The sequence below is a fragment of the Epinephelus lanceolatus genome, chromosome 19 (genome assembly GCF_041903045.1).
Source record: "Epinephelus lanceolatus isolate andai-2023 chromosome 19, ASM4190304v1, whole genome shotgun sequence".
Taxonomy (NCBI): domain Eukaryota; kingdom Metazoa; phylum Chordata; class Actinopteri; order Perciformes; family Serranidae; genus Epinephelus; species Epinephelus lanceolatus.
In genome coordinates this window covers 20,205,898-20,230,095 of record NC_135752.1, presented here as the reverse complement: position 1 = coordinate 20,230,095, position 24,198 = coordinate 20,205,898, and the positions used below count along the sequence as shown (strand labels likewise).

At 39.0% G+C, this 24,198-nt stretch overlaps 1 protein-coding gene across 1 annotated transcript; it reads left to right on the top strand.

The window, feature by feature from the left end:
- Positions 1 to 544: 544 nt before the first annotated feature.
- cabp7b (calcium binding protein 7b) lies at positions 545 to 23,168 on the top strand. The gene is made up of 5 exons (XM_033646373.2): positions 545 to 1,405; positions 20,586 to 20,729; positions 20,821 to 20,933; positions 21,404 to 21,551; positions 21,645 to 23,168. The coding sequence occupies exons 1-5, from the start codon at positions 1,297 to 1,299 to the stop codon at positions 21,770 to 21,772; spliced, it is 642 nt and encodes a 213-aa protein (XP_033502264.1). The 5' UTR covers positions 545 to 1,296; the 3' UTR covers positions 21,773 to 23,168.
- The last annotated feature ends 1,030 nt before the right edge of the window (positions 23,169 to 24,198 follow it).

The window sequence follows — 24,198 nt, the reverse complement described above, 5'->3', positions numbered from 1 at the left end:
GTCTCCCGGAAATGTTGAACTACTCCTTTAACTTTGTTAATTGATTTGATTGCCTCTGGTCTTTAATGGTGGCTCCCTTTAACTCATAAGCCTCTCAGAGCATTAGCTCTGGTTTTAAATCTTCAATGAATTCATGTTTAATTATGAACTGTATAATGACTGGCTGAAACATGCCTGAGGCTTGATGGTCCCTCACCTTTCATTTAGCCCCCAGCCATGCTGTGGCAAAGAGCTCAAGAGCCTCACTTGTTGCCATCATTCGCACCTTGTTTTTTCATCTATTAAACATGCAAGCTTTTATATTTGCAAATATGTGTTTTGAGTTGTGTTAACTTTCATCATAGAGTGCAGAAAATGAAGATAATCACATTAGAGTTTGGAAACGGTCAACAGACTCCGCTGTGACCGAGGCAGCAGCAGGATGGTGGTGTGTGTGTGTGTGTGTGTGTGTGTGTGTGTGTGTGTGTCTGAGACTGGAGCAGACAGCTGGAGAGGGGGAGAGAGAGAGAGCGAGAGAGAGGATCACTGCCTCATACAGCGTGTCTGTATCAGATGAGAAGGGGGTCACCCAGGATTCCCTTGAAGCTGCTCTCCAGGAAAAAAGAGAAATGTTACAAGATTTTATTTGCACCTCGCTCACAGGATAGGATCAGCTCGTCAGCGCTGCCGTATTTATCTTGTATCATCGATCCGCTGTTGTGTGTGTTTTTTAAGGAGATGCCGAAACGAGGAAGAAAAGTGAGGCAGATTTTGTCGGGAACAGACAGTTTGAAAGAACAAGACGCGTTTTAGGAAGGGTCGATTTAGTCCTCATTTTATTTTTATTAATTTATCATCTTTCTTTTTTAATACGGGAGCATTCGTGCATAGAAGAATTGCAAAGTAGCCCGTTTATCTCTCTGGCTGCATCAATTTTAATATGAGCTGATCACTGTCTGAACGGCTATGAAGTAAAAGTTTCATATGTCTTTTTTTTATGACATGGCATGCTTCACATCTTGCTTACAGTAATCTGCTTCAGGCTATGCATTAAAACCAAAGGCGATTTACAAGCTGCATTCTTGGTTCAACACGCAGCCCTGTGAAATATGATTTTACTCATATTTGTTTTGTCGAAAATATATATTTAAACAAATAAAACGACGGGAGGTGAAGTTTTTTTTTGGGAGGTGGGGTTTTCCTGTTCATTTGCTTGAGATTTCTGTTTATCAAGGACAGTAGCAAAGGGTCTGTCTCAAAACTCCGGAGCGCTAGGATATATGAAGATCGCGACACAGTTGGTTTCCCCTCGCAGAAATGCCAGTGCGTGCTGTGACCACCAGGTTCATGTACAAGGGACTTTGCACTATTCCAGATGTCCTCACCTACCGGACCCCTGTTATCCTGCCCGAGGATGAGGTGGAAGGTGGGTGTTGTTTGTTTGTTTGCACGGCTGGATAGTGGTTGCATGCTTTTATTGAAATGTTAAAGAGTTGTGACGTTAAAATGTCCACCTGGTAAACCTGTTCAGGACCCCGGAGAGCTCCTGTCAGCGTGCGCGTCTTTTCCTGATCCACAGATCTGACTGTACTCTCAACTGCAGGTCTGCTTAGTCGTACAGATAATCAATGTCATAGTTAGGGGTTAAATTTGCATCGACAACATGTGTGCTTTATGTTAACATCATCTCCTCAATTACATTTCTGTTTTTGCGTGTTGTTGCTGCAGATTTTTTTGGCACAATTACGCAAAATTAACCATCAAATTGTCTTTTTTTGGTCCAAAATTTCACATTATACTATATAAAAAAAGCTAAAAATCCTCATATTTTGCAAACACATACAGGACACAACACATCTAAAGTTCTCAATACATGGCACATTGTCATTAAACTTGTAAGTAAGTCACATCTTTGCACACAATCCCACATTTTCTGATAATATCCGTGGCACCTAGGAGGCTTAATTGCCCCAGATTTCACTAACTGTAAGTTGTTTGTGTTTGAGCCAAGAGACAGAAGAATCAGGGAGACCAGGGTTGAAATTTGCACAAAATAGATAACCCTGAGATGGAGAAAGGGACTGTGATGAATGGCAAATTTATACCTCTAAAAATGCAGATTACAATACCATTTCTGGAAAATTCATGGCAGATAAAACCCATTAATAAGATAGGAGATTGATTCAATTTGAGTGCTTAATTACATCCTCTCACCTCTTTCCGGTTTGTTTGATGTATTGCATTTTGTCATTAATTAATGAAAAGAAGACCGTCCTCTGCACCGTGTTGTACTTAGGCCATTCAAAAGATTCATTGGAGCATTACGATCCTTCTTGGATACAGCAATCGTAGCACATAGCTGTTATGAATGGTGGTTTTGTTTTGGCAAATGGTCCTCCCAATGAGAAGCCACAGCTGGCAGTGATTTGGAGCGAAGCCAGGCAGACTACAATAAAGAGATAACTCAGATCAGATTTGATATCACCTAGTCTTTTATGCGAAGGGAATTCCATTTCCCCTTCTTCTGTCTGTCTGTAGGTTGCACCGGGGCCCACAAGTGGCTGCCTGCCCTTGCTTTGAGCCACTCATTTGACATTGAAAATCCACTATCTGCAATGACGACATAAATTTAATTAAAAGGTTGGCTATGGAAAAGCAAAAGAATTTAGAGCAACAGTAAAATAGAGCGTTGTGCGTTGCATGGGAAGCTGTGCAGACGATGACAATACAGCTTTTCAGGTAATGGAGAAATCTTTTTTCTCCAAACTGTAGTTTACTAATTAGAAGCCATTAAATATTCAGAACAGAACCGAGACAGAGCATTCAACTGTGAATGTATTTACCCAGGGAAGATTCACTGAGCACATAATGCACCGCTACATTTACATGGCCTCACTCCTTGGCGGTGCCCAGGGTAAACAGTGTCTACCTTTTGGCACCGAGCAGCTCCACTAGTGTCTGAGAGCACTCTGCTTGTAGTTGTTGAGGGAGGTATGAGAGTTTCACCTGAACATCTTCCATTTAGAGATCTTGAGCCGGGCTGAATCAGCAACCCTCCCACTTACTGATCAACCACCCTTTACACTACAACTGCTCCACATTAACACACAGCGTGGGAGCTGCTGTTGTTGGTCTGTGGACACTGCTGTGGTCCAATGTTCCTCAGTGAAAATTGCTCCCCTTCTTCTCAGAGGTCTGCAAACCAGCCAATAAATATTGTTTCATCCCCAAAATCTTTAATTACTGCAGGGCAGAAGTTCCCTAATTGCTCAACTCATGTAATTACTCTCCCTAATCATATTTATGATAATAGCTTTTTCCCTAGCAAGGTGTACATGTATATACACCCAGTGCAATTTGAGAACATCTGAGAAACTTACTGCAAATTACTGAGCTGCTATATATTAAGCTTTGGGAGATTACTGCATAACTAACACTGGAGAAAATCACAGTGATGGTGTGTCTTCATTTGGATGTCACAGAATCCAGACCAGGTTATGAATAATTCTCAGACATTACAGATGACTACAGTTCAGACATTTAGGTTTATAATCCAGTCACCATGCTGCTCATTCTGTTTTCTTGATAATACATTTTGGTGTTACTCTCTGTTATTTATTTTATCTAAATCATTCTGTATTACATAAACGATGTCATACAGTAACATAAACCAACATGGTGGTTTAAATATAGCCTATCTATACTTCTTGCACACACATTCATCTTAAAAACTATTAGAGCAATGCTGTTTAGTTTTAAGTTTGGTGTGTAGAGACCGTGAAACTTTCACACAATAGTAAAAGTGAGCACAAACCGCTGTGACTTATGAGATTAAACCAACAGTAGTTACTTTTGGAGACATGCTGACTGCTGCTATAGTGTCCACTGACAAACACAACACACAAGGACAAAAGGACCTTGCATCCTGTGCAAAGAGACAGTGTATGTCACAGCATGGACAGCGCATGAGACACACTGCCCTCGATAAATAGATTAAAGAGTTTAGCACAGTTTCAGCTTCAGGTGAAATAAAGAATGGTGTTAAAGGTGTTTCTAACTGGATTTTAAGCCTTAGCGGTGGAAGTGGATGTGAAACAAGTGACAGGTTACAATTACAGTTATTAGAAAGGTCAGTTCTGATTTTTTCAAGTGGGTCTGTGTGAGATATTAATCCATAGTCTGTGTTTTACTCTCAGTGCAGGCAGTCAGTGCATCCAGAGTTTGGAGAAGCAGGCAGGAAAGCCGACACAGAAGATCAGCCATATGCTGCTGTGGACAGGGGCAGCAGCAAGCATATTTTAGCCACTTAAAAAAAGGCCCACGCTATAGTCAGAATATTTTCATCCCTCTACCTTGCCGTCATTTGGCACTACATTTTCTGCACTCTGGAACTTCTGTATTCCTACACACAAGTGCAGCTATGCCACTCACTTTATTAGAGTGGCAGACTTTAAGGATTTTATGGAGGAGACAACAAATACAAGAAAATAAAAAATGAGTGACTGTGACAACGTTGGCAAAATGCCGTTGACTGTGGAGACAAGAGGATACCTTTATGAGCCATAGTATGATGAAGAAATTTTGCAGAGGGAGACTGAACTAAGGAAGACGTTCTAGGGTTGAGAAAAAGTAGTGCCAAAGGAGAGGGCTGTCTGATGAGAAGGTAAAGTGGTGAAAATATTCTCAATAAAGCATCCACATGAACTGTTTGTGAGTCTTTGTTTAGGTGGCAAAAATACTTTTTGCTGCTGACCCCCTGTCCAGAGCAGGGTTAGTTTTCCTGTCTGCTTCTCCAAACTGGGGATGTGCCGCCTGACATCTACTGTACTGACTACAGAAAAGTAGCTCATACAACCCTACTTCAAAAAATCTGACCTCTTTAGGTTAGTCTGGGAAGGTGGTAAGACACATCACATTTTTGATCTCCCACCACCCCTTTTAATTTCAATAAAGACAATGTTACATTTCAAATACAACCTTCTTGATGACATTGACAACACCATCAGGCACTTTGGCAACCATATTGGCTCAGTGCTGAAGCCAATGCAGAAATGCCTTGAGACGCAGGATCTAAAACTGCAACTACATGCTTTAATTCAGCAACCCTCCAACTGAATTCAGCTGAGACAACTCCCAGCGCCTTTACTGATGAATAAAATTAAAAACTTATTTTCTAAGGCCTCAGAGGATAACTTAATTCCCTGTGATGTGCGTCTTGGTGGCATTCTCAAAAACTGATTTACCAAGTTAAATAAAAGTTAATTGTACCATGGAAAATAAGTGAAAGTCACCATTCATCATTTAAAGAGAGACCAATGATACCGAATTATTTACTGGCACATTTAATGAGGATTTTCTTACTTTGTTTAACACATACTTTCAAATTCTAAATGTAATTCTAACAAATAACTTTGCAGATTTTTAAATGCACCAGTTAATTGAATGATTATAGCTAACCAGTAAAACATGGATAATTATTCCAGTGGCACGCTCAAGACTCTATAAAGATTATCCGTAAATCTTTTCAATCCTGCCGTCTTAAGACATTTGTGATCTTTAATCTGACTGATTTCATGTGGATCACAAGCACGATATTAAGTGTATTTAGCATAACTAAATTGGACATTGGTAGCAAATACATAAGTCGTAGTAAAAGTAGCGAGGATTACAGTCGCTGGCACTGAATGGTTATGAATCGCTATTGTTTATACGGGGTGAGCTGTAGGGAGGCTGATTAAGTACTCACAGCTCTTAATGAAACTGCAGTTTCCAGGGAATGTTTTTCGAACAGATGGTTGCCTAGGTGGGCGGGGTCAGTGGCAAGGCTTCCTGCCCTTTTCTTCGCCCTTGTGTCGTGCAGTTGTCTTAAACCCTGATATGTATTCACACCATTGCTACGCTGCAAGAAACTGTACCAATGCTTCTTCGAGAAAACATTTCAGCTTCTTCCAGAATCTGATTAGTCAGAGCTGTAATGATACTTCTTTTAAAGATGATTTGCCTTGGGCACTGGCCTCGTTACTGTAGGTAGTCTCTCTGTTATGGATGTCGCTCACTGGAAGGAAAACCCCTCATTGACGCCAGTGACAACAGTAATCGCTATATTATTCATCTGCAACACATCCATTTAACATTTATGTGTGTCTTTACCCTGTGTGAAAGAGTTAGACTCGCTGAGCATAATTCTGCAAATGTCTATGTGGTCATTATGCTGTGCCAAGTGTGTCCCCATTTAATGAGCACAATATTAAAACCAAGGTCCAGAGCCAAGTTCAGCCTATTATGCATGAGCGAGTGGGATAACTGAATACATCCATGATACTTTGACTTTAAATATACATTGAAATTCCTCAAAAACCTGCAATATTTACACTAACAAAGTGATGTCTAATCATGTGAGTATATGTACATACAGTTTATATGAGGTATAGACTAGCCTGTAGAAATATTCTGTTATATTTGTGTGATTAGACTCAGAATCTGACTTTGTCTATGTAATAACTACTCAAACACACGCCATTCCTTACAGTAAACTGGCAGACACTTTAACTGCACATGTGTTGAAACTGATAAGACCCTCGTTTTACGGCTCAACAGTCATGACTTCCCGGCAGTTATGCTCTTGGAGGTCTCCTCCGGCTTGTATCACTCCTCGGTGCATCGCCGACAGAGGATGTGAACAGTATTTATAGATCACAGCCAGCCAGCAGGAGAATCCCCAGACGTCAGACGTTGTAGCGGAGTGTAGACCGTCTTCCACTTTGTATGCAAAGCTGTCTTCTTTTGTGCTAACAAATGGAAGGGTTTTTTTTGCGGCAACATTGTAAACAGACAAGTGTGCATGTGTGTGTTACTGTAGTACAGCTGTCAGGGATCTGAAACTCAATATACTGTACGCATACTGAGTAGTATTTGTCAGCAGTTGGAGATGCTACTCAAACTCTGCCATTGAGAAATGTTGATTGGGCTCATTGACTTTACTTTGACTTTAGAGTGTCTTCTTTTTTACAATTTCACCACAACAAGGTTAAAAACTACAGACAGGACACGTAATGCTCCATCATCTTCTCTGTAGTTTAAATGTGTCTTCCTCTGTGGTCAATGACAAATGTCTGGGCAATTAGTAATGAATTACTGTTGTCGCCGTCACACATTCAACCAACATCGTTTAACACTGGTACAAGATGTTAATTAAGAGGCTGTGTCCTCACTCTCCCTTTTTCTGTCCATCGACAACGGCATATTTCATTTACACCATCCTACTGAGTTGGGAAACAATTAGACACAAGCAAATGTTGAAGAGGTGAGAAGAGCCATGGGCAAAGTTGCCAACAAGGATTCAGCCTGAGGCGACAGCAAATACAGGAAACTGAAGGCTTTACATACCAAAGCGTGGAATATCACACGGCTACACCTCCAACTCATTGAAAGAGATGTGGACATGTTCACAACTGAAAACACCAAGACATTGTAAAGCTAAAACCAGCATATAAATAATCCCATTTGCTTGTTTTTAACCTAACCCTTGAGCGATCTGGCCAGGAAAAGCAGCTTCATAAAGGGATATAAAGGCCACAGTTTAACACAATAAAAGCACATAAACCCTGACAAATACATAAAACAAAAAGCAAATGGAAACAATACAATCTTATAACAAAAGAAGTCAAATCTGTATCATCTATATGAGCGATAAATCATTTGATTCAGTCATGCAAAACAGCCGCAACTGCTCATAAAGTCAAGCTCTCATTCTTCATAATTCTCCAACTCAGCCTGCAAAGAGCTGCAGGTAATGGGAGTATTTACAACTTTTTGACAGTTGTTTCAGCCGTAGGGTTTGTGCGGCATGTCTTGACGAAGTCTCCAGTGATTGTGTGCGTTGTATGTAAATGTAATAATGTGAAGAGGCAGTAAATGTGTAGTAGCAAAGACAGATGAGGCGTAAAAGTGTGGGATCTGTGATGATGGGTGATTTATCTTTTTTACTATGTGTACGTGTTGCTATAAGATCCTCTGCAGGGGAAATAAAGTATGTTGCATCTTTTTTCGTCACATTATGGTTCGTCATATTGTAGTTTTGATTAATTCAGTTCACACAGAATCAGTTTAAGTTGAAGATGTGAAAGAAATGTCAAGAAATGAACTGTTGGTGCTTGTGTGGATTTAATCAGTGTGTGTAGGAGTGATGTATTCAGTACAGTATTACTTCTGGAACATCTGAGTGAGTTAAGCCACAGACTTTAAGCTGCTGTAGATAGTTACTTCTCTAGCACCCTACAAACTTAAATAAATCCCCGTTTGACTGTCACTGTTGTTAGAATTTTGCTGACATATTTTGGGGTTTATAGTCAGCCAGAAATATCAGTTGAATTTTGCATCAAGGTAACTATGTTCTTAGCAGTTGCTGCACGATTTAGTTAAATTTTCATAGCCCTTATTACTTATTTGTGGCCACGGGTCCCTAAAAAGTCATGTCTTACATACAGATTAACTAATAAAAGGCTTTTAAAGGTATTACATTGTCCTAGATTCAGATTGGGTGGGATTTAAATGTATATTAGTCACATCAGAGGGAGAATTTTCAGTGTTGGTACTACAGGAAACACACTTTGATGTATTTCCATTGCAACTTTGATGTTAAGTTTAATTTAAAGTGTTATTAAAAAGGTGTTAAACAGCCTTAGATTTAACTCGCTTATAGCTGTAGAGACCATGTGTACATATTGCATTACTCTGACAGTATTTATATTCTGTGTAGACCTATTTTTGTCCCCCTGAGAGAGCCTCAATAGAGCTCTCGCAGCTATGCAACATTTTTTGTTTTTGTGGCCTCTGGTTAATATGATTCACATGTTTTTCCCCTTTCATTATCAGAGAGAAGAATGTCATGGGTGTCATCATACCGTTATTGATGTAACCACCTGGGAGGGGCTCTTCTTTAATGAAAAGAGTCTGATTCATCTCCCGGTGAATATGTTTATCCTCTATCTAATGTACCGTAACTACCTTAGTAAGAGGACTTTTGATAAGAAAATCATGTTCTTCATTAGAGAAAAACACAGAACCCCACAATTTTACGTATTAGACACTCTTTGTAATATTTTGTTACCTCTGGGCCTGAAATCTGAAGTTGCTATAAAAACATACCTAATTTAAGATTCTGTGAAAAAAGACACGTATCTGATTCTTTTATTTACATCCCTTTTATCAGAGCAAATGGCCGCATCTTGGATTGACACAAAGATCCTGTTTGATCCTGACATGCTGAGTGCAATTAAGAAAAAGACCTGAGTCTCCTTTTACAAATAAATTGATGTTCAGTCTCTGAATGTGACTGGACTGCCCACCAAGGAAAATGCAGCAACTGATCTGGATTAGAAACAACTGAATATGACATCTGATATGAGCTTTAATAATGTGGTGACTGATGAAACCTATTGTGAATATTGTCGCGAGTTCTGCTCATGCACTTCCAGAAACTGTGGGGACTGAAGACTGTCTGTTGCTACTGTCTCCTCTTCAGTTCCTGTGGAGCGAAGAGACCTCTTCATCTACCTCCTGCTGTATTAACTCTATTACCGTTTCCTGTGTAATGTCATCATCGTTAGTGAAGGTGAAGAGGGATTTTTGCAGTGAACTGGACAGTTGCTGTTGGGCTGACTCAGTGGTGCTGCATGCCTTCCCTCAACATTATAGTTGATTGGTTCCTTGTTGAAAAGGCAACATCTGAATTCCCAACATTTACCAGCTTCTTCTGCAGTACATAAAGATGCAGAGAAGCTCTGTTTCAGGTACTTGCTGTCCTATTATTGTCATTATTCCATTACTCCCCTCATTAGCAATTATATGGGGTGGTTAGTTCTCTCAAGATAGCCACTAACATGTGATACAGAGAAGGAAGGCTGCACTGGCTTTAAAATAACTTGCAAAACAGAGCATTAGCATGCTGTGGTATCCAGCCCAGTCACCAGAAGAAAATGTTGGCTTTGTACATTTCTGCAAACCATAAATGCATTACATTAGCACATTTCATACATAACATGTCAATGTTTCTAAAGTGACGGAGAATGTGAGCTGACTTTGTCATTGGGAGGTGGATAGTGTGTCACCTAGGTGAGATGCTGGCCAAGCTGCAGACCACTATTTTAGACAAACCTCAAAATTTTTGTGTGTTTGTTGTACTTGTACTTTAGTGAGTCATTGCTGTGTTTCCATTGGCATTTTAGGCTCCACATTGTAACAACCAACTGGTGTGTTTCTGTCTGTTTTTTAGGCTCTAAACGTTAGTGTTTTTTAGCAACCCATCAGTGTGTTTCCATCAGCTCTTTTCTAAATGTAGGTGTTTCGTAGTGACCTGCCTGGGTTTTTTACTGCGGCTTTTTAGGCTCCAAATGTGGGTGTTTTGTAGTGACCATTCGACATGTGTCTGTCTGTTTTGTAGGCTCTAAATGTAAGTGTTTTGTAGCAACTCATCAGCATGTTACCATCATCTTTTTAGGCTCCAAATGTGGGCGTTTTGTAGCGACCAGTCACTGTGTGTCCGTCTGTTTTTTAGGCTCTGAACACTGGTGTTTTGTAGCAACCCATCAGTGTGTTTCCATCAGCATTTTTGGCTTCAAATGCTGGTTGTTTTGTGGCGACCTGCCTGTGTTTTCTACTGCAGCCTTTTAGGCTCCAAATGTGGGTTTTTTTGTAGTTACCAGTCGGCATGTTTCTGTTTGTTTTTAGGCTCTAAATTTTAGTGTTTTGTAGCAACCCGTCAATGTGTTTCCATCTGCGTTTTAGGCTCCAAATGTATGTGTTTTGGAGTGACCTGCCTGTGTTTTTGTACTGCAGGTTTTTAGGCTCCAAATTTGGGTGTTTTGTAGCAACTGGTCGGCTCATTTCATTCCTTATTTTAAGGCTCTAAATATTAGTGATTTGTAGCAACCCATCAGTGTGTTTCCATCAGCATTTTTGGCTTCAAATGCTAGTTGTTTTTTGGCGACTTGCCTGTGTTTTCTACTGCGGCTTTTTAGGCTCCAAATGTGGGTGTGTTGTAGTTACCAGTTGGCATGTTTCTGTCTGTTTTTAGACTCTAAATATTAGTGTTTTGTAGCAATCCATCAATGTGTTTCCATCAGCTTTTTAGGCACCACAAGTAGGTGTTTTGTAGCAACCTGCCTGTGTTTTTTACTGCAACTTTTTAGGCTCCAAATGTGAGTGTTTTGTAGCAATCCATCAGTGCGTTCTTAATATAGGTGTTCTGTAGTAAAGCATCTATGTTTTTCTGGTTTTGTAATGACCTGTTGGTGGGAATAGTGCCACAAAAAGCGATTTATTCCCAAGATATTGTTGCTTTTCCTGCCCCCCCTGCCTCTCCTAACCATGACCAAGTGGTTTTTGTGCTTGAACCTAACCAGACATTAACCACAGTTCTGTTGAAACACAATGGTTAATGTATCTGCAACATAATTTTGTGCAAATGCAACTTATCCATGGTTTGTACAAAGCATTTTTTCTGGCCACTGGGTTGCAGCATCCAAGATTAAATAGCAAGCTGAAGCGTTCCATGTTGATTTTAGAGTAACTAAATCAAGCATCACATGAGGCATGAGGGGTAGTTAAGGGGGTGTTTGGCTGTGGACTGACAGGCCAGTCAGGTTTGACTAATGACTGATTAGACTGGGAAAGCTCTTTTGCAGTTATGTTTAAAACTTTGATAAATCCATTGATATGTATTGCAACTTTGCTATCTGGAACCTCAAAGTCAACAACAAAGAAAAGTTATGTCCTTGACGAAGAAAACTACAGAGGTAGTCACAATGAGGACTAGCAGCAAGCTAATGCTAGCCACTTTAGTACTACATGTGCCTCAACTGAGATAGTGGGGCCAGCAGCAAATACACCTGTATGTTTAGAAATTTCTCTCAACAATGTGATACTGACTATAATTATGATTTTAGAAACAAAGGACTGAACAACATGATGTTCAAGTCCTCTCAGCAAGAGAACTCATAAAAGAGACACAGTGTGGCATCAAACAGAGCTAATGTGCCAAAATGCATTTGAAAAAATACACATTTTATGACTTGATGGATGTGATTTTTAGGAGATTATTGATACAGTACTTGCACAGTACATATTTCTGTTCATGTTCTGTTCATTTCACAGCTAATTTATAATAAGCATTGTTGCTTTGTATCCCCTGTTGTGGTATTTTTAATTATAACTTGGCCACTTAGATTTTAAAAAAATGTAGGGAAAAAACACATTAAAGTCTTATTCCTTATAAATCACTCCTTTTAAAATAAAAATGGCAGGTTTAGGATATCAAGGTGATGCACAGCAGGGTCATCTTTCTCCAAATGCTATGTCGGTCTGTCACACTTTTCTTCTGGCTCAAAGCCATTATTTGGGATTTCCTCAATTATTTAGGTGAGAGAGCTTCAATGGCCTTTCTGCTCCTGCCAGCGGTGCCGACACTCTGCCAATGTGCAGTAGTGGGCATCTTGGCATCGGCCCTTATCATGGACTATTTTCATGCCGCACCAACAAACCCCATGAATCACTCTGTTAGTCGGTCAGAAAGGTCAGTATCTATTGGTCCTTGTGTTCTGTTTTAGCTCTCTTGGAAGGTCAGCAGACTTTAAAGTCCTGGGTTTAGATCTCAGGGTTGGCAAAAGTGTCTCTTTGATGTTTGGGACACATAAATTCAAGCTTATCACAAATTGAACACAGGCTCCTAAAAGTACAAGTTCCTGAGGGCTTAGTCCTCACCGGGGGAAGTTTGGGATCGGGCCAAGAAGTAAACTGCGAGCAGAGAAGGATGAAGAGAACACCTGCTTTAATAAGATGATGAGTGAAAGGTGATAATTGGTGGGTCGCATAAGCAAAAACCTTGCTCTACATCGCAGAGTAAATAAACATCAACAGTCCTGTTTGCTCTCCAGGAAACAATCAGCACCGTGATTCTGTTGACAGCTGTTGTTCTAACCTGCCATGAAATTGTCAGTCAATATTTCATTTTGGTGTTGCACTGCAAAATTTGATGAATCGACCATATCACTTCTGTCTCACTCAAAAAGCAGTTCGATGTTATATTATTCTATGTAATCGACTTTTCTCCCCTTTGCCTCAAGTGACCCGATCCCCTAACATTTGTAATACAAGAAGGACTTCACAGATATTCTTGTGCAACAAAGTAAAAAGCAAACAAAAATAATTATTTCTTGTGCAGGCCCCGAAAGCCTTTTCAAGATGATGCAGCACCTGTCATCTAATCTCTCAAGACAGATTCTGCAATTTACATTGTAGAAAAGGAAGGAAAAAAAAGTTGTTGTTTTTTTTTTTTGTTTTGTTTTTTTTAACTGATGGGTTTCCAGATTGCCTGTCACCAGGATGTAAAGAATGCATATATATAAAAGATTTTACTCACTGATTTAGACGAAGGTAGCGACACACTCATGACTCAAGGCACATTTGTTTGGACCATCCATAAACAAGTGTTCGACAAAGACTGACTAACTTTGCTCAAAAATGAGATATTGTCGTATTTAAAGCCAACAGTGATAATACAGTATTTTGTAGGCTTCGCACGATCTCCCTAAATCGAATAACATCAGATTCTTTTATTTTATTTTATTTATTTGAGTGCCTAAAGTACAAGCAATGTTACTTAAACAAAGGGAGGACATTCTCCAAAAAGCACCTAGTTTACAAATTACTTTTGGCTTACCTGATTGTAATAACAACAAAATTAATTGAAACAAAGATGGACGGTTTAAATCATACTTTTATTTGTAAGTCATTAGGCTTACATTCTAGCATTGAAACAAAATATGATACTCATCTCCCACATGATTATCATCACAGAGGCTGCAGATCCTCTGGTTTCTGTCCAGCCTTTTATATCTTCCAGTGACTTCAGGAATTCTGGTGTTATTTACTCTAAAATTACAAATAGCATGTCTGTACTTTTGGTTTTCATGCAACAGATTCTTCTCCACTTTAAACTCTTGTTAAATTTTGACACATATGTCACATGATGTCATACTTCTGACCTAACTGATCCTTTAGCCTCTGCTCAACAGTTAGTTGTAACCAACTGATGTTGTTACACACATTCATCCAGTATCTGCCTAACCTGCCAGACCCATAATGACACATATACACCCGTATCATGCAGGCTGAACAATAGCTGTACATTATTCGACTGAGTTTAGTTTCTTTACCCTCTATCAGCCTCCCCCAGTAGCCAATATTTGTCTTTTTAACTGCAGTACAGAGTGGATATCCTCCTAACTCCCCATAGATCATATTGTTGCAGCTTGTCATTTTAACTTTTAGGATATATTTTAGAAGTTTGAGATGTAGTTTTTCCAGCATATCTATCTTTAAAACCCCACACTTCACATGCATACAACATAACTGGTGCGACCAGCTTGTCAGATAGATTAAGTGTGATATCTACAGGTAAATCAAATTTTCTACATGTACAGAGGATGGCAAACATTGCACAAGAAGCTTGCTTATTCAGCTCCTTCATGGCGATCTTAAATAAACCATTATAATTCATGATGACCCCGAGATATTTAAAGCAATGAACAATCTCTAAATCTCCAAATTTAAATTTGATGACGTCAGCTTTTCAGTTACCAAAATCATAAGCATAAATCTCTGTCACGTCATTGTCGTTATCTTTGCACAGTATGATTGTTATCGCTGATGATTTTGATATCCACGTCAGCGACCTCTCTAACACATGCCAAACAATTTACTCCGTTTGTTCAATCTGATAGACCATATTTGTCATTGTGAACACACCCATGACATGATGATGTTTTTACCCTTGCCTCAACTCTGACGACGTATTCTCTTTGACTCACTGTTTCAGTCAATGCCATTACCTTAGAAACCACAGACACTCTAAAACATTGTGACTCACTGGTCATAAAAGATGTCGTCACTGCTGGTATTTTACAACATTTTACTGTCAATGTGTTGTCACAGACTTAAGCAGTAACTCTCTTCACACCAATATTAATGACTTGCTTACATTTTTTTAAACGAGTTGGTGTTTCAGTGAATGCTGTGAAGCTGTTCTCCTCCTATGAGCACAATGAACCCGAAAAGTTTGGTCACACAGACCTTGATAAGTTGCTGCTGCAGGGGAAATGCTGAATTAATTAAAAGAAAGTCCTGTGATACACACAGTACAAGGATTTTCATGGCCTGGCCCTGACTTTAGATAACCCAGCTGTTGCACCTTCAGAGCAGCACAAGGTTACTTAGATTCTCTGATCAAGGACTCAGACTGGAACAGCACCTGAGTCTGTTGAATGTTTTAAGCAAAGCTCCTCTAGCCCTACTTTTTTAAACAGCAATGGTGGCGGTTCTGTAGTTTTTCTTCATACTTATGTATGTGCTGCATCTTTGTCTAAATGCATCTGTTTTATGTCTGAAGGCATGTGCAATACCCATTGTTACGGCCCTCAAAATACTTCATAATGATGTGTTTAAATATTCACTATGACATGTGTGAGTAAGACATGGTAATGTCAAACACTAAAAATAATACATTACCTTTGTGAAGGTTATAATGATCCATTTTTGTTGAGACTATTTCAAAGGCTGTGCTTGTGCTGTATTGAACCATATGGTGTTCAGATTATATTTCTTGTTTACACTGTGAATTCCTTTTGCATTTTAAATGAACTAGATGTGGGTCCACAGGAAATTAGGATTTCTACATTGCCTCTATAAATTCTTTGCAAATAAGTGTCTAATCTCTATGAATATTAACTTTAATATTTATAGAGTTCTTTTATGTCCAATTACAGAATGAAATCCAATTTTTTATCTAAATGAGCTCAACAACTGTGATGGGGAAAAGTGGATAATGAAGAGAGAAAATAGAGCAACATTTTTGTATATGGAGGGTCAGAACAGGGTCTCAAAACAAAATAAAATAAAGAAAGGCAAAGGTTTGACACATGATCTTTGTCAAAAGGGTAAATTATTATGATTTTACTCTATAAAACTAGATGACAGAATAAATAAAATTGGGAAGGATTCAGATTGCCACCTTAGAACTACACCTGTGTTTATAAGAAAAAAAAACAACTTAAAATTAAATTAAAAACACTATCATTTACTACAGGCTATATGCCCTCAAACATACAAACCCATCTCTCTTTTGACTTTATTTTATTTTGTTTAATTTTAATTTTAATTTTAATTCTAATTCTAATTCTAATCTTTATTTTATTTTTATTTTTATTTTTATTTTTATTTTATTTCATTTCATTCTATTTTATTTTATTTTATTTTATTTTGGGGGTAAAATAGTCAACCAAAATTAAACGCTTATTCTACATAAATTATAAAAACTCTGAATAAACCATGCAAATAAAAATTTTCAATTAAAAAAATACTTTCTTATTTTCTTAAATATTTTTTGTCATATACAGGTATGCTGTGATGATTGTTGGTAGCATGTAGGTTTAGTCGTCTAATGACAAGATTATATTTGATATTTGATGATGTGACAAGACGATACAATCCAGTAGCTAGTTTGGCCCCAAAAATCTGCGCACATCTGCAAGTCTAGCAAGCAGTCATGCCTTTTTGACATAAAAGTGGTGATAAGAGAGGACAAGAAAGAAAAAAGTAGCAAAGTTCCCTAAATTAGTTGTATAATATAACACTAACAATATAATAAAGAGATGCCAGTGGTGTGTGTGTGCCTTATAACTAATAACTAGCGTGCATGAGGGCCAGTTACAACAGCATGCAATGGGGCCCATTGTAACTACCTTACACCACTGCATTTGACTATAAACATTTTACTAGTATGTACAACTACAAACACACATATTAAAAATATATTGATAAAAATTACATATAAATTAAGAAGTTTACTGGTATAAATTATATGTTGGAATCAATAAGGGATTATTAATGCAACAAAATTCTTCATATGGCTGCTTTTTTGTACCAAGTGGTTCCATCTGTACTTTTTTTTTTTGATATTCACTCCTCATGGTGTGGAACAATCAGTAGTCCAGCCACTCCTCAGCTGGCTCAGTGAATTTATTATTTGTCACTGGCGCCAGGGGTCGTGACATTGAATCTAGGGTGATGCTGAAAGAAGATAACAAAACTCAAGCAGCACTGCTGGCTGTAATTTAGACAAATATGTTGTGTCTGATATGTCAAGGCTCGGTACAGACACTGCCACTTGTTCAGGAGGACCTCAATGAATGCGCCAAACGCCGGCCTCTTACAACTGATTTGTCTATTTTCCAACAAGGCTGCAGTCTGCCACTGTGGGCTATCACTTGTAAACTGTGGTCTCGCTGTCATTAGAGTACACAAGATGGATGGTTAATGCTTGTCCATGTGTGGGTTTGAATTTAAATTACAAGTGATGCTTTAGCAATCACATACTTGCATTCAGATTAGTTTTGTGTGTGACAGAAGGGCTCAATATGCATGTGATCCATATGTAGTTTAAATGAAGTGTGGTTCAGCAGCAGTATTCAAGTATAACTCATAGCTTAATTCAGAGATGAGTCAATGTTTCAGCTTATTTTTATATCTGACGGCATAGAATTACTGAGCCTATATAGGCCACAAGGAGGGAATAGTTGTCAATTATGTTCACTCCCATCTTCATTTACTGATTGTTCTCAACACTTTTCCTTTCCTGCTTTTACTGCATTCAGTTAAAATTGTTCATGTTTACGCTCTGTCGTTTATGAGTTGGTATAATTTCTCCATGTTCTGTCTTCTTAACTGCTTGTCTTGTTTCATCTGACACGTGACTACTGAGCGAGCATTGAAGAGTCTTGTATATTTGAGGATCTACATCAAAAAGAGCCACAGAGGTTCTGCGCCTTTGATGTGCAACTGCTCTTTTTACCACTTCAAACAGAATACTCCGATGCGGGGCGAGGACAGGAGCCAAATGGCAATGTTTATGGATTATTTACCAAAAGTTGTAGTTAATTATAAACATGCGAACCTGCTCGCTGCCTTCTGTCAGAACCAATTGTGCTATGGCTGTGGTAACAGGTGTTGGCTGTGAGGGTAGGCATAGACATCGATAGCAAACGAGGAATTAACATTCATCTATGGTCTCTCTGTCTCTTTCTATTGTGCTGAAGCATTTAACCACAGTTTCTTAAGCACTTTTTACACAGCGTGTTCAAGGTGAGAATATTGTGCCATTATTCTGCCTTGTTGTTCTGTTTAAAAGGTAGGAGCAGGGATTGATGGGATAGATTATTCTGCTCTTAAACGATCAGCAAAAGTAGTAACAAAGCAAAATCAATGTCTGTGTGAAAGGGACAGCTGGCATGGTGGGTCTACATGCACACACACACACACACACACACACACACTAGACATTGATGCTGTTGTCTTAAACGCCATGCCTCTTTTGCTTCTGAAACACCCTATCTAACATCACACTCTACAGTGCCATTATGCCGACACTGTTTGGTTCAGTGTAAAAAAGGAATGCCAGGGTAATGGTGGATCTTTGTGTAAAAGGGGCTTCTGCCTCTCTCCATGGTGCTGAAACATTCAACTACAGTCTCTCTGTCTCTCTCCATGGTGCTGAAACATTAGGGGCTGTACACATGATGCATCTTTAACCGCCTGGAAAACGTGAGGTCGGGCGCTGGGCACTACTTTTGTGCCTTTTTTCAGGCAGCTTTTAAGAGTGCAGCAGTAGGTGGCATCTGAGGTTGCTAAGAAACCTTGACAAGCATCGTATAGCCTATTTACCTAAAATCCTAAGTGAAGAGCTGATCTTCTTCCAGGTGCTGTTTATAAGTGTGTAGGCCTATCGTCCGTGGGCATATTGCCTGTGGGACAGATGTAAAGCTCTGCTAGCCCTAAGCCAAAATGACTAAATTTTCCATATGTACCACAGACTGATATTTACAGAAGAAGGGAAAGATATCTGTCAGCTGTGATTGGTTTGTCGTCGTCACATGACATGCAGTGCATGCTGCTGCATTCTAAAAGTTGAACTCGGTTATCTCGACAGCGTTGCTCTGGTGTTTGAACACCTCTGCCATGTGTCTACACTGAAAATTTATTTTGAGGGCTCAAAAAACATGGCTTGTGTACGGCCCCTTAAACTAGTCTCTCTGCCTCTCTCCATGGTACTGAGACATTCAACTACAGTCTCTCTGGTTGTGTCCTAAATCATTCACTCACTCACTATTGCCTACTTACTATATAGGAAGTTTTGTGTTGAGGACTACATGGTGAGTTCATCTGGAACATGAAAAAACACTTTGAGACACAACTTGGGTCATTTACTCTGTGCCATTCATTACATCATTATTGCTGTTGCCATATCAATGGCAGCTGGTGGTCCATCCATATCAAAAACTGACATATTTGTCATGATATTATACTGCGCGTTTTTCCCAAATTAATAAATAACATTACATTATATATTATATTAAACACTGTGTCAGACAGACAAGAGGAAAGAGAGCAGCATGTTTGTAACCTGTCTTACAAACTTAAGTAATTTTCATTTGATATGTTGAAGTTTGTTTTACCATAAAATCATGTAATAACTTGTGAATTTAGTTTAAAACATTATGCATTATGTCATTGCAGCACAAACCACAGCTAGTGACGACCCAGCTCACTAATATTAGCTAGTGTTATTAGCCCTCTTCTCTACAACACTAAAGACAGTTAACTGCCAATTTATGTTAATCTCTTCAATGATTACACATTAAATTGATAAATTATTGCATGGCTAAGAAACTGGTTAAACAAACCTAAAGACATCATCAAAAATTAGACATGTACAACAGGTTGTAATCAAGCTGCTCTCTCCTCTCATCCATCTCTGCTTCCATCCCTTACAGCCTGCCTGCTCCTTTAGGCCAATGTATGATGAGATATATGGCTTGGTTAGTGGCCATTGGTTGTACACTAATTTCCATGATGTATTGTATGTGGGATACTTTGAGTCCACTTTATAGGGTATAATAATTCCCGCTATACATTCAAACAGCACTACAAAATGGCAGAGTCACTATATAGTGGACTATACAGCGAATGGTGAGTGATATTGGAGACGGCCACTGCTTCTCAGGATCTGGCTACACAGGTAACAATTGTTAGTGAGATCAAATCATTCTTGCCTTGGGATTTTTGTGGAAATAATGATCATGAGAAAAAGACTAAATATCACCCATCTGTTCCTTTAATGCCTCTGCAGTACTAGTAACAAGAAAATAAACTTTTAAACTGCTCTGACTGTTGCAATTTTCCATTCTTCAAACACTAAACATTCAGGTGTGCCTCCCTTTTCTCAAAACATCAACATCTAAAGGGATTATACTTTCAGAGCTCGGACTTTCAGTATAACTCCCTGACATCCTTAATTCAACACAAGCACACCATTATAAACTGCTTAACTCTTAATAAAAACTTTGTGTACACACACGTTTCAACTCAACACACTCAACTGAGCCCACCAGCTGTTGCTCACACTGTGAGACTGTAAGTGATAACTCTATATACACCTGCTATGCCTCCTTTCTCTCCACTCTTAACATAATTACTGTGCTCCGTGTCCCCGACAGAAATTCGTGAGGCTTTCAAAGTATTCGACCGAGATGGGAACGGTTTCATCTCAAAGCAGGAGCTGGGGATGGCCATGCGCTCTCTGGGCTACATGCCCAACGAGGTGGAGCTGGAGGTTATCATCCAAAGACTTGACATAGATGGTATGTCCCTCTCTTTATGTCTCTGGATCAGAAAGTTTAGAACACTGTTGCATACAATCCAACATATGAGTATTTCCGTCTGTTTTATCAGGTGACGGTCAAGTTGGCTTTGATGAATTCGTCACATTGCTTGGTCCTAAACTCTCGGCTGCTGGGATGCCTGATAAGTTCCACGGAGCTGACTTTGATTCAGTGTTTTGGAAGGTATTTGTTGTCATTAGTTGTCATCAATCAAGTCTATATCTTTACATTTATCAGTGTCCATTAATCAATTGTCTTTCCTCTTTTGAAAAGTTTCCCTTCTGGCTTTTCCAACGTGCTACAGAACCATCTGTTTCAATTAAAACTACAGCACAGGAGTTACTGATGTAAAACTTTGTCATTCAGTCAGCTAATTCTGACATTATTCTCACATTAGGCATCATATTCCAATGTGCCTAGCTGTGACTTTTCTCAAAATATGGCCTTAAAATATGACATTGTTACATGTACATCATATGCAGTGTCATTCCTTGCATTAAGTTGCATAATCAAATAAATTATTTCACTAGGAGCTACCCTGCTCTACCGCTATTAATTGTTGTCCTACAGCTTCCTTGCGTCACTGAGGGGCTTTGAGAGACAAGTTTTTCCTCTGCTAATTAGACCTTTCTTGATGTTTCATGTCTCCCCAGTGCGACATGCAGAAACTGACTGTGGACGAGCTTAAGAGACTGCTTTACGATACTTTCCGTGACCACCTCACCATGAAAGACATTGAGAACATCATCATGACCGAGGAGAGCCACCTAAACAGTCCAGAGTCCCACGTGGACATTGACAGTGCGTCTCGCACGGATTTTTTTTATTTTGCACATTGTTCAGACATTTCTAAAGCTCTGCTGAGACTAATGTGTCTTCTCAATCTTTCCACAGCAAGCCCAACACAACAGGAGAAACACACGTGTGTGCGTAAAAGCCTGATTTGTGCCTTCGCCATTGCGTTCATCATCAGCGTTATGCTCATCGCAGCCAATCAAATGCTCCGCAGAGGAATGAAGTAAATCACTACACCAATTGGTTACGAAGAGATTTAAGGATGGACGATGAAAAATCAAACATTAACCAAAATACTTGACTGTTTTTTGGTTTCGTTCAATGTTTCCAACACCCACAACTTCTCTATACTGGACAAAATGATGTCACACAGTGGTTTTGTATGACCACCAATCACTGCATACCATAGTAAAAAGGAAAGAACGACATTTCAAGGGCTGATTAGTATCCTAAGTACCCCAGTATCCTAAAAAAGAAATATGTCACTGATTCAAACTTCTGATGTTTTCTAAGAAATCACATAGGAGAGCAGGCTGCAGAAGTGTGTGCCGTAGTAATAGCTGTGCTGTGTCTAATATATCAAAAACAAATAATGTTGTTGATGAGAACTCTGCCATTTGGAATGCACCCAGTAATATTACTGATGATAGTAATAAAGCAATACAAACGTGTTGATGGGCTGCATATTAAGTAGCTTTAAATCACTTAGGGAAAACATAAGGATAAATGACTGGGCACTGCATAATGTGTCTCTTTTAAGTCTCTTGTTTGTTTTAGTGCCAAGATTTCCGGTCCAGAAGTCCAACTCACATCCAGTTTAACATACTTTGCTGAACCAGCACCATCTGTGATCTGAATCTTAAGAAAAGATTAGCACCAATACTTCAAAACACAAATCTGTTGAATGGAATATTTAAAGGCCCTTGATAAGTTTTTTGCCATGCTAGCCACAAGGCTCTGGGGACGACACTGTCACCACTGAAATATCTGGATGACTGCTGTATAAAGTTTTGTACAGACTCGCATTGTTCCTACAGAATGACTCTTACTGACTTTGGTGATTCCCCTGACTTCCCCTGTAATGCCACTAGCAGATCAAAGTGTTCAGTTATCCTTTGAAATCTCAACATCCACAGGATAAATTGGCACAAAATTTGGTACAGACTCTTATGGTTCCCGAGGGATGTGACCCAATGACTTTGGTGATCCCCTGATCTTTTCCTTTAGTGTCACCTTGAGGTTGATATTTGCAGCTTTGAGTGAAATGTCTCAACAACTATTGGCTTGATTGTCGTGGAATTCAGACATTTATGTTCCCCTCAGGATGGTCTGTGATAACTTTGGTGGCATTTTTGTGACATTTCATATAGCGCCGTCATCCAGTCAGCTTTGTTTATTTGTCCGATACTTTTGTTGATGACCGAATACCTGTTGAAACTAAGAACATCAGCTTCACAGGGCTGCATAGCTGTAGCCTCTTGGTGTCGTTAAGATATTGCAAAGCTGCAAACAGCTGTAGGACAACATGCAAATCTGTCAGGTGCCCTGCTTTGTCACTTTTATTAGATGCTAGAAGCTTAAATCATTGAATATTTTGTAAAACATCATATCATGTTATCACCCAACAAGTCCCAGCTCAGCTTAAACTGAAAGAAGAGCCTATGATTTAAAAGCAAAGACGTGAAAAGAAGGGGAAAAAGTCAGTCCTCCCAAGTTTCCCACCATGACAATGAGTAATAAATTAACTGGTGAACAAGCACATGAACACACTGGACAACACTGCTGAAAAGAAGGATGGAAAACAGAGACATGTGTAAACCACATGCTGTGCATTCCAGTCAGCTGATCCCACGGGCTATTTCTAAAGATGTCACGGTTTCCTAAAAATTAATTGGTTTGTTTAAAAGCTCAGAGCGAGCCTTCCTGGCTGAACAGCTTGGGGTTGATTTGTAAATCAAACAGCTAAAAATGTAGGTTGAAAAATTAAGCCGCAGTGAACAATAAAGTCAAAATAAAAGGCAGGACACAGACGGATATCACATAATCCCCTCTAAGAGATATCAGACAAGAGTGTGAGCATAGGTATTTATGCAAAAAAAAAGCCCAAACGTCAAAACAAATGACCGTCACACAACTTGTAAAACATGTTTCATACTCACAGTCTGCCAGCGATACATGCACAATGCTGCATATTCCAAATCTGAGCACTTAGGCACCAAAATAAGTCATAATGAGTGACAGTGAAAGATTTGCTGCGTGACCTGAACTACCAGCTGTGAATAAAGTTTATAGCTTCAAGAAAAGTAGGTATTAACTGTATTATTATTTCTAGCAAATGAGAATGAAGGATATCCAGTTCACACGACACACTTGCATGTACATTACAATAGAAATATATGTGTGTTCTATGTGTGTGAGATCAAATTTTGACTCTGATGTATGTATTAAAAATAATTATGCAATTTGTATCGTAATCATTGCAAAAAAAAAAAAATCTCAGTATTTGACATTTTCCTGTAAATGTCGATTTTTGTGGACGTGCAGACAATATCGAAAAACACTCAATCCTTTGCAGTATGCTGTGAACAATAATTTAACATATCATGAAAAGTGTTGTTTTCTGGCTTTACATGGACCACCAAAACAACACATT